This window comes from Echeneis naucrates, chromosome 8 (assembly GCF_900963305.1).
Source record: "Echeneis naucrates chromosome 8, fEcheNa1.1, whole genome shotgun sequence".
NCBI lineage: Eukaryota > Metazoa > Chordata > Actinopteri > Carangiformes > Echeneidae > Echeneis > Echeneis naucrates.
The window spans coordinates 3,464,910-3,475,677 of NC_042518.1; the positions used below are offsets into that span (position 1 = coordinate 3,464,910).

The 10,768-nt window shown below is 41.3% G+C and overlaps 2 protein-coding genes across 2 annotated transcripts; both read right to left on the reverse strand.

Moving 5' to 3' along the window:
* Nucleotides 1–549: 549 nt before the first annotated feature.
* Nucleotides 550–3,741, reverse strand: cdk21 (cyclin-dependent kinase 21). The gene is made up of 7 exons (XM_029507996.1): nucleotides 3,515–3,741; nucleotides 2,741–2,873; nucleotides 2,191–2,358; nucleotides 1,884–1,993; nucleotides 1,695–1,745; nucleotides 1,442–1,574; nucleotides 550–849 (listed from the first exon to the last, which is right to left on the reverse strand). The coding sequence occupies exons 1-7, from the start codon at nucleotides 3,739–3,741 to the stop codon at nucleotides 772–774; spliced, it is 900 nt and encodes a 299-aa protein (XP_029363856.1). The 3' UTR covers nucleotides 550–771.
* A 681-nt stretch (nucleotides 3,742–4,422) lies between these two features.
* retsat.2 (retinol saturase, tandem duplicate 2) lies at nucleotides 4,423–9,408 on the reverse strand. The gene is made up of 11 exons (XM_029508737.1): nucleotides 9,185–9,408; nucleotides 8,517–8,699; nucleotides 8,048–8,289; nucleotides 7,143–7,344; nucleotides 6,854–7,051; nucleotides 6,638–6,757; nucleotides 6,301–6,439; nucleotides 5,815–5,924; nucleotides 5,554–5,723; nucleotides 5,144–5,303; nucleotides 4,423–5,055 (listed from the first exon to the last, which is right to left on the reverse strand). The coding sequence occupies exons 1-11, from the start codon at nucleotides 9,342–9,344 to the stop codon at nucleotides 4,907–4,909; spliced, it is 1,833 nt and encodes a 610-aa protein (XP_029364597.1). The 5' UTR covers nucleotides 9,345–9,408; the 3' UTR covers nucleotides 4,423–4,906.
* Between the last annotated feature and the right edge of the window lie 1,360 nt (nucleotides 9,409–10,768).

A 10,768-nucleotide genomic window follows, 5' to 3' on the forward strand; every position in this document is an offset into this window, starting at 1 on the left:
TACATGGGAAGGTCCAAACTGGCAGGAAAACCAGAAACGATGCAGTGAAATGCAGAGACAGACCTGTGAGACAATTATTTATAGAAAAGCTTCTTGAATGAACAGTGCAACACTGTGGGGGGAAAAACATCTGTCACTGCAAACATAAATACAGGTGTAAACTATTCCAGCCATTACACCATAAATATCATCACAAACATAAAAAAAATAAAAGCACGTCATTTCCTTCAATGTATGCAGGAGTGGCACAAACAGGATGAGGAAACTCATCAACATAAAGGTGCTCATAATAGTGTTATCAGTGGTTTGTATAAAAAAAACTAAACAAAACAACCCCCAACGAGTAACAATCAACAAGAGCAAAGTCTTTCTGTGTGGAAATAAACAGCATCCACAAACTCACCATTACTTCGAAAGGAAACTTTTGAGCAGCAAATCGAAACATGTCAAATACATATTTGATTAAATCAACATAAATGTGCACATGTATCGAACGGCTGTGAAATAAACTGTTTACTGGAGATATTACTGCCTTTAGAATAATTCCAACCGTGCCAGCCAACTTTTTTTTTTTTTTTTTTTTTATTAATTACCTGTACGGAAGTTTAAAATGTTGTCATGATGCTAGCGAACAGTCAAACCGGTTCAACGTGCGTGGTGGCTACGCTTTGGGACACAGGACTAGTTAGTTTGGCTGACTGTAGAGCGTGGAGGCTTGGAGCAGCAGGAGCTGAGGTCTTCTTCATCCCACTCATCATCCGACTGCAATCTTCAGGGCTTGATGAAGAAAGGATGAGCCAGAGCTTTGGCAGCGGAGATACGGCTGCTTGGTCTGAATGTCAAACATTTCTGCAGATAAGGAAATGTCACACCGTGTCATCAGCTTAGAGAAGAAGTAGCATCTATGGACTCATCATGAGCAGCTCTTATAATTGAATTAACAGTAAATGATCAGTGATGTGAATAATAATAATAATAAAAAAAAGGCCAATACAAGCAACCAAACTGTCGGCCTTTAGCTATAAACACAAGAAAAGCTTCTATTGACAGCGCTACAAAATGCAGAGCAGCAACTGACTCCATAGATCCACAAAGCTGGAGCCAAATGTTTGTTATTTTTAGCCACATTAGCAGCATCGCAGCGGTCACTCTTCACTTCAGTGCAGACTGAAAAGTCTCAGCAACTGTCGGATGGATCGCTATGAATTTTGTTGCAGACATTCATGATCCCCAAAGGACCAAACTGTCCGACTGACACTGCTCTGATTTTACCGCTAGTGCAAATGATATATTTAATACTTACATGTATTAAATGTTAATCGTTTCTAAAATTATACTTCATAATTTAGCTGATAAGCTGACTCTGGCAGTTTAGCAAAGTGCTGATGCACCGAACGACAACAATTAAACAAAGTCAGCCTCTCTGACTGGTTCTGCTCACAGCTAGCAGGTCGTTCTCCTCTGGGCCCAGGTTGTGCAGCAGCTGGGTGCAGGAAACTTTTGGTCCCCAGTTGACTGAGTATGAGACCGGGCTGTCCTTGGGCCAGTCCTCCTCACTGGGCAAACCAAGGACCCTGACAGACAGGAAGACCAAAGAGGAGACAGACTGAGAAACCCAAAATAAAAGACTTTTTCGGGATGATTTATTTGTCGGTAGAGTTGAAGTAATCTGTGCTACGAATACATGCACTCACTCAAAAATTTTCTGCAGCTGTTGCACCTCGGTGTACGCCTGAAACAATGGTCTGAGGGATAAAACAAGGAGCAACAAATGTTTTAAAACAGCTCGATCTTTATTCTGACGCTTGTACTGACTGTTTTACATCCAGCTTTAGAATTACACCCATATCTCCTCCAACCAGACAGACTCAGTTTGGCTTTACCTCAGAAGAAAGAGCTCAGCGAAGATGCAGCCGGCGCTCCACATGTCCACTGAGGACATGTAAACAGAGTTGAGCAGCACCTCGGGAGCTCTGTACCACAGCGTCACCACCTGAACGGAAGGAGATATGAAGAGAAACTAAAGAAATTAAAAACACACAGTCAGGGCTTACAGAGGTGAAAAAAAAAAAAAACAAAACACTTTTCACCTCAGGCCAGGAAAAGAAAGAACAGGCTCCGGAGTGAATCGCTGCAGTAACACAACAGTTTACAAACACACTTTAATGACTGAACCGCTGCTTCACTTACACCCGGAGTGAGAGCAATATTGAAGGTGTAGATGCGTGCCAATCCAAAGTCTGTGATCTTGACCTCTCCGCGGCTGCTGACCAGGATGTTCTCTGGCTTCAGGTCCCGATGCAGCACCATGTTTGTGTGCAAGAAGTCCAATCCCTGCAGCAGCTGCTGCATCACCTCCTGTGCAGACAGAAAGCAGCGTGGCAGGACTTCAATGTCCCATCTAAAGAGCCGTGTCCAAACCAGAGGAGAGCAGGCAGAGAAATGCCAGGAATTGTTTGGTAAAACTAACTCCCGTTTACCCATAAGCTGCCAGTTAAGAGTAAATTCACCACATGATCTTGACTGATGTGACAGTTTAAACCATTTGAGTGTGGTGGGAGCCAAAGTCTGCAAGTAAATACAAATATATCAACATTTATTTGTCTCAGAAATGGCCTACAAGCTCCAAATAACAGGGGGCAGCTTGTTTTTCTCAGGTAATCCAAATTTGCAGGCAAAAGTACAGATTTTCTCAGACATGCGTGCAGCTGTGTTGGGAAAAGTTCAGATGAGTTCACACCTTAATACAATCACGGCTCAGTCCAGAAGCAGGAACCTTGGAGAGGTAGGTGGAAAGATCCTGGTCAATGTACTCCAACACCAGAGTGAGGTCCATGTTCCTGCCCACCGGTACAACAGATGCATCCAACAACCTGGATTTTAGAAAAAGTCAGGCAAGCAGTCTGATTTTTGATGCTCTGACAAACAAACCACCATCCAACAAGCAAAAAGTGGAAATAACACCTACTCTTATTAAGTGGGCGCTGCATTTAATGTACTTCATTCATGCTCAAAAGAAAAAGGGATGGAAGGATGGTGGCACAGAGAAAAACCAGTTAATGATTTGGGAACCATTTATTTCTTCTTCTTTTACTTCTCTCTAAGTGCTGCTCCCCATTTTTACTGTTTAGTTGTTGTTCCAGAAACAAAAATCTGGATTCCCCCCAACATAAAAGGAATCTGTTGTGGTGTTTTGGTGCAAGAAAACATCAAACATAGCAGGCAGGAGAGAAACAAAACAAAACAAAACAAAACAAATCAAGAGAAACATAAAATAAGGAAGTAAAAAGTGAAACAATACATGACAAAACAAATGAAAACATAAGATAATCCTTTATTAGTCCATGACAGAAAGCGATGGCACACAAGGATAAGCAGAATAAATAGAAAACAAGAAATTTAACCAACAGATATGTACAAGATAATTAGCAGATGGATCGCAAGTACCTGATAATAATAATAATAATAATAATAATAATAATAGTTGTTATCATCATCAACAAATAAAACTCACTTGACAATGTTGGGGTGGTTGAAGTACTTCATCTTGTGCAGCAGCGCCACCTCGCGGATCATGGAGGCGGGGATTCCGGAGTCTGACGCGTCATCGCGGATGTTGAATTTCTTCACCGCCAGCAGCCGCCGGTCCCCGCCCACCTGTCGGGCTTTGAACACCTTCCCGTAGGAGCCCTCTCCCACCTCGGCCAGCAGCTCGTAGCTCAGCTCGGTGCAGACCTCCATTGTTTTTGTTTTGTTTTTGTCTGACAACTTCGGGGGAAAAAATTTAACAAAAAGTTTGAAGTTGTCTTTTTTTTATTTTTAATTTTTTTTTTGGTGATTGTGTATGTTTTGCATTAAAGTCAGCCTGAGCTAGCTAACAGGAGATTTTAAAAGTTTTAGCTAGCAGGTAATTTACACCTGTCAGATAAAAAAAAAACAAAAAACTTGTGTTGCATTTGTGTTGAATTTCTGTCTTACCTGTTGTGCTTTGTTCATTTATTTATATTTTTCTTCGCCTCAGGCTGCAGACTGAGGCCTCCCCTCCATCCCGGAGCCTGCAGAAGAGAAATGAGGCCGTCAGATCCAGAAAGTGATGAGAAAAAGAGAGAGAGAGAGAGAAAAATCACACCCACTTTAATGAACAACTAATCAGGAAGCTCAAAATTCAGTTTTTTTATGAACATCACTCCTCTTACACGTGTTCCCTGTGACCGAGGCGTGCTGCGTTCAGGTGCACCCAAATAAAATAAATAAAACAAACAGCGACATAAATTAGTTTACATCTTAGTTATGACCATCAAAGTAATGCTGCCTCACGTATATCAAGATATGTTTTCAAATTAAATATATTTGGTTATCACTCATATTGGTGGTAGAAAAATGTATTATTTAAACGTGATAAATAAACATCTTACAGACGAATGGCATCAGTTTGTCTCCTTTATTGGAAAAGGAAGAGCCGTTTTAGACCTGTTTACACTGCTAACCAAATAAATTGCAATAATTAGGCACAGAGTTCAGCGCAAAGGTGGCATTGGCAGAAAACAACACAAAAAAACATTACATCAGAAAAAAAAACAAATTTCAACATAGTGAATGATTGGCAAGAAGTTCTTTGCATGAAGTTTGGTAAGTGCAGGTTGAGTGAAAGGTGAACACCTTCAGTACTCAGATGTTTCACATCCCAACTGACATTGATTATTTAACAAGAGGACAGGAGACAAAAAATTAATTTGTGCACGTTCCAGTATGGTTCTGGGTTGAGTGTGTTAAAAGCTTAACTTTCTGCTTATTTTAAAATTAGAGGTTTCTTTGTTAGTCAAAGTCTTTTGGCTGAGGCTCTTCAAGCTTCCTTGGTTACTGGTTAATTACAGTATACGCCGCTCAGGTAAAAATGGCCAGGGAGTTACTCTGCTTTCAGCTTTTCTTTCATGAATTTCATTCTCTTTGCCAGTGCGATGGCGTCCAGGTGGAGGTTGCGGTTGAGAATGACTGAGCCGCAGGTGAGAGCTCCAGCGAGAGCACCGGCAAAGCCACACAAAAACACATCCTGACCTGTAATACAAAAATCATGAAATGCAACAGATTTAGATCGCAGTCCTCATAGACGACCTCTGGATGACCTTGTCATGTGTCGACTGACCTGTAAGGTACAGGTTCTTCAGCGGAGTCTGAGGCCTCACTGTGGCGTTGAGTTCAGGGCTGAACCGGGCGATGCCGTGATCCGCTCCGTAGATCTCCCCCTTGGGGGCTCCGATGTAATGTGTGTTTGTGATGGGGGTTCCAGCATCAATGAACTCAATCTAAGTACAGAAAGATTTAAAAAAAAAAACAAAAAAAAAAAAGACAATTGTGCCTTGTGTCTCCAAGAAGATTATGATCATAAATATATATTTTTGGATAAGTTGATTCTTTAAACTTTCACAATATGTTAACATAGAAGATGCATGCTCAGGATATACTTGTACATGTGCATAAAATAGTACAAACAATCAAAATCCTGGTTTTAACTGCAGTTTGTCGTGTTAAACAGCTGACTGCCAGAATCGTTACCTTGTCACTGGTGATCTTAGGGAAGACGTCCAGAACCACCTCTAGAACAGAGTCAATGAAAGCCTGTTTCAGCTCTTTGTAGGCCGCGCCTCGGTTTGACACCTTCTCGTCCTTCCACTCCTCGAACCACTTGTAGTTGGCAAAGCTGACCAGACTCAGTGTGGACTTCCCTTTTGGGGTTTAATCAACAGAGAGGGACAGTACAGGAGACCGTCTTTTCAGCTTCACACACTGATATTGCTGCATTTTTTGTTTCTGCACCTGGTGATCTTTGTTCCCAGGTTGGATCTTTAGCCGATGGAGAGGCAACAAACAGCAGAGGTACCTTTCTAGCTGACTCTTCCCTCTTTGTATTCATATAATTCACCACCCTGAAAAAAAAAACAAAACAAAACAGCAGAACTTTGTTATTAAAAACAAACAAACAACAAAGCAGATCTAATATTTCTAACAAAATACAAAAACTACTTCTATTCACTGTGGCTAAAAATCACTGCAGTCCATTTTGTATCCCTGCTCCTTTTGGAAACCAATTACAACTCTATTAGATCGTAATTTGAATAAAATCCCCATATTCAAGCACATTATGAGTAGAACTGTTACATGGATTGCTTCTATCTTTAGTATAACCTGATAAACCAGATATAAACTTGACCCAAAAAGTTAAACAGCAGCTCATTTTTTGGCCATGACTCATCTGGACTTTGGACTCATCTGGCCACAGACACGAGATTCAATTTAACATACAGTTCGTCAAAGTTGTTCTCAGAAAAGATCCAGTAGTTGTCTGCCTTCAGGCCCAGCTCCTCCTTGGTCCCGTTTAGACCCAGAAAGACACTCAGGCCGCCTTCCCCGTTCTTCATCATGCTCAGCTGCTTCTGGATGGCTGCGAGGCAGAGGTGTCACAACAACTTTACCAACAGTTCACACACAAAAGCAATTTAAACAATTTCACTGAGGGAAATATTATGATGTGACATTTTCCTCTGTTTAAACTGAACATCTCAAAATTTCAGCTCCTTATTCATCATTCAGACATTTTACAGAAGAAGGCCACTAATTGAAATGATATTTCTGTCCCAACCTGGCATGGCCTGGAGCTCTTTGGGCAGCAGCTTCTGGTAGGTGTTGAAGATGCCGGCGTTGGAGATGACCATCGGAGCGAGGACTTTGACTTCCTCCTGACCTTTCATGACGCTCACGCCTGAAACATAAAGGCAAATAAACTGAGTGAACATTCCTCTCTCTGGAAGCTGTCTGGTCGTTGTGTATGAGAGGAGGAACCAGAAATCCCACCCACCAATAGCTTCCTTGGCGTCATTGAACAGGATCCGGTTTACCGGGGCCCGAACCAGAACGGCGCCTCCGGCCTTCTCGATAATGGGGATCATGTGGTAGGCAATCTCAGTAGCGCCGCCTTTGGGGTACCAGGCACCGTTCAGGTAGTGAGTGACCAGCAAACTGTGCATTGAAAAACTGGCGTCCTTGGGCATGTTTCCTAGAAAGGAAAGGAAGGAAAGGAAAATTATGAGCCGCAAAGCCGACAGATAACCGGGTCCCAGCTGCAGAACCGCGGCCTGGCCTCCTACCGTAGGTGCCAAAGATGTAGGTGAAAACAGCCCGGAGGTCTTTGTTCTCTGTCAGTTCGTTGACCACTTCAGTCAGGCTGCGGGGAGCCATTTTGAAGAAGAAGGACAAGCGTTCAGCCAGGCCACTCCAAACCAGGAACTTAGCCAGGGGGACGGGGCAGAGCTTCAGCATAGCGAGGAGCCAAATGCCACGTCCAACTTTCTGGAGACAAAACACACAAAACACGCAGCTGAAAGACCAACACAGAGTGCATTCAGAGGAATTTTAATTCCCATTTCTGCTATGATGCCTGAAGCAGTTTGATGAGGTTTATGGAGTTTAACATTTATAAATTAACACATATTAATGCAATATTTCTACAAATTAAAACATTCTCTGTTTCCAGCACAAACTAAATAGAGCAGAGATGCATCTTTCATAGAGACAAATGACAAAAACATCTGGAACGTCTGTGAAACAAAGTAAAACTGAAAAGTTAACTTTTACCAACCTTCCATCTGCTTTCAGAAATGCACAATTCATTTACAACTAATATGAACTGAACTAAAATGGCATCTATATATATGAGTGAAAGGACAACACGCTATCTGGTTGATATTATGCAACACATCTTGCCAGTCAGTCTGACCTTTGACCTCATGACCCTTGAGCTCTTGAGGAATATCAGTGACAACATCAACAGAAACTTGGATTATGAAGCTCCTCTGTGTTAAAGTACAGTCTGAGAGTGGGAGAGAAGTCATTGGACATTGGAATCAGTAAACCAAAGGCCACACCATCACTGAAAAATGTCTCAGTTGACACATCTTGGGGTTATTAAGTTGATGACTGACTGTTTTTCTCCAAATTAGTACTGAAGCTGCTCAAGTCCGTCATCGCAGTCTGTAAGGTAAAGAGCTCTCACCTTGACCAGCTTCAGGTACTCGTCGATGGCCTTCTCCTCTCCAGGGAAACACTTCTTCAGTTCCTCGGGGAAGCGGGTCCTGCCACTGTAGATGGGGTACCGGCGGCGGTTTTCTGGAGGTCCCAGAACCACGTGGTCAAACGGATTGTCCAGAGGCTCCCACTGCAGCTGTCCGTTGGTCATCTGGTCCAGCATGCAGCGGAAAGGCTTGTGATCGAGCAGGTCACCGATGTAGTGGATTCCTGAGGAAGGAATCACGTTACTGTGTGCTTTTTAGAGACCAAGACCTTGAACTTCACCTGAAATATATTTTCATTACTTTTACTTGGTGGGAATAAAGTTGATTATTCCCAGGATGTAAAAAAAAAATAAATAAAATAAAATCTGTATTTTGGAGGGTTGTCTTCATTTTAGATGTGACAGTTATGAAATGTAAAAGAGAAGAGAAACAGCCCTCTCTCTGTCTCACCAACATCAAACTCAAAGCCCTTCTCCTTGAACGTGTGACAGCATCCTCCAGCCCGGTCATGCTGCTCCAGAACCAGGACTTTCTTTCCAACTTTGGCCAGAAGCACGCCGAGTCCGAGCCCACCAATCCCGCTGCCAATGATAATAGCATCCAGGTTCTCTGGGACTTTACTGGCCAAAAAACCTAAAAGAGAAGGTCGCAGGGAATTCAAACAAAGCCATGGCTGCAACATAAAAAGGCATAAAAACAGTCAAATACAGTTTACAAACACATATTTAAATTAATACATTTAGAACAAAGTCTAAATGTTTTTTTTTATTCTGTAGACAGATTTCAAGCCTTCAGGTGTGAATTCAACAAGTTTTTTAATAAATAAATAATTAGTTTTGCTCATTGTCTTAGAATTCACGAGAGATAATAATTCATGAATTTTTTTGATTATAATACGATTCATTTTGCAGTCCAAGTATTTATTTATGTATTTATTTTTAGAAAAGAAAAATGCAAGTCAGTTTCTTTCAATGCATCATCAGCAGCAGGGACAGGAATATTCCAGTTTATGATTACAGACAGCTTTGTCTGCAGTCCAAACTAGACCTGCTATGAGATCCATGATTTGCAGAGAAACCTCCACAGTCCAGATTCCCACCTGGGGTCATTTAACTCACCTTGTTTCAGCACTTTGTTCTTCTCCTTCCGGTTGTGCACCATCTCTTTCAGCGGCTCCCGGGTGTCCGTGTCGAAGGGGTTCGGCCCGGAGCTGCTGAAGACATATCTGAAGATTAAAAAGAGCAAAGCGGCACAAATCAGGGCGACGCTGAGCCACATAGTGCCGAAGAGCCGAGCAGGTGTGAGTCCGACGGCTCCGTCCGGCTGAACACTTCTCTTCCGCAAATAGCCCTGTTACGTCACCGACAGGTGACAGCGCTGAGCCAATCAGAGGCGTTCATCATTACACAAGGAGACAATTCTGACCAATCAACGCCTCGTCTGTAAAAAAAAAAAAAAAACAAAACGAAAACACACGAGTATTTCATAATTCAAAATTAGAAAATGTGAAGAAAATTACCACAAATGTATTATTATTATTATTATTACGATCGTAAGTACAATCTGAGGCCTTAAGAATGGCCAATATATTCCTAACATTTAATTTCATAAATGTTACAAGGTGATTTTTTTAAATATTTAATTCTAGTCAGTGTTTCTATTTTATAATTTTGCTAAACTTAAATTCTGTTTTATTTTTCTTCCTGGTGGAGGGCTTGTAACAAGGTTTGGAAACGTGCTGCAAAGATAAAGTTGAATATCGGATTATATTTAGGAGGTACACAGATTATATATTGTGCAATACAGCAAAAAATAAATAAATAAATAAAAAATAAGGCTGGGGACAGTTTCTATTCATCAGTTTACCTCAATGAGCAGAAAGTAACCTAAATGAAGTGCAGTTGTTCAGTGTAAGTTGTTTTTCAGGAGAGTTGGGCTTCCTCAGTGTCTCAGTGACAGGATTTTGAGTTTGGGAGCGAGGGGACCAGATAAGATCATGTGTTGTCAGCCTAGTTCTTCTTCTTGCCTCTTCAAATAGGTCCTTATCCCTCTGATTGCATGTTTGGGGACTTGGTTATGCTGCAGGATGAATTTGTGTACAATTACATGCATTACCTTTTTAGCACACTACACACAGAAAACCATTAAATGTTCTGTTTTTCCTAAACATAAAGCACATGACGATGTTCGCCTAATTTAATTTTTCACATCAACCAGAAGCAGGAAGCTTTACTTGCCACATCCTATTAGAAATATAACTGAGAACTGAAGTCTGGAATAGGACAGAGAAAATTAAATAGAACACACAGGACAATCACAGCAACTTCTAGATTTTATTTTTTTTCTTGCTCAAAAAAAAAAAAAAAAAAAAAAAAAAAATTGCCTGCATCTTCACATTCGTTTCCTGCAACACCATGAGACCCATTCATGTACCCATTTGTACATCTATTTGTGATTAGAACCAACAACTTAGATAAGAAAAACTTGAAGCTGGGACTTTCCACTAATCATCATCATCACTGCTCTGTATGGGCCCAGCTCGAACATGCATCCTGAAACCTGACATGAAGTCAGGGACCAGCATGAGGCTCCCTTTGTTATGTGAGGTGATATGGGATGCTCATATTCCATGTCTTTTATTAAAATCATGTATGTTGGCACTTACATATTTTCTAATATAACCATCAAATGTTACAGCTGTT

What these genes read in the sequence shown, in the direction of transcription:
- cdk21 (XM_029507996.1), bottom strand. Translation starts at nt 3,741, where the DNA reads ATGGAGGTCTGCACCGAGCTGAGCTACGAGCTGCTGGCCGAGGTGGGA. An exon ending in ATATTGCTCTCACTCCGGGT is followed by an intron (nt 1,994 to 2,190) that starts GTAAGTGAAGCA and finishes CCTTCCGTTCAG; the next exon opens with GTGGTGACGCTGTGGTACAG. An exon ending in CAGCTGCAGAAAATTTTTGA is followed by an intron (nt 1,575 to 1,694) that starts GTGAGTGCATGT and finishes CCTGTCTGTCAG; the next exon opens with GGTCCTTGGTTTGCCCAGTG.
- retsat.2 (XM_029508737.1), bottom strand. Translation starts at nt 9,344, where the DNA reads ATGTGGCTCAGCGTCGCCCTGATTTGTGCCGCTTTGCTCTTTTTAATC. An exon ending in GGGCTTTGAGTTTGATGTTG is followed by an intron (nt 8,290 to 8,516) that starts GTGAGACAGAGA and finishes TTCCTTCCTCAG; the next exon opens with GAATCCACTACATCGGTGAC. An exon ending in TGACGCCAAGGAAGCTATTG is followed by an intron (nt 6,758 to 6,853) that starts GTGGGTGGGATT and finishes TTTATGTTTCAG; the next exon opens with GCGTGAGCGTCATGAAAGGT.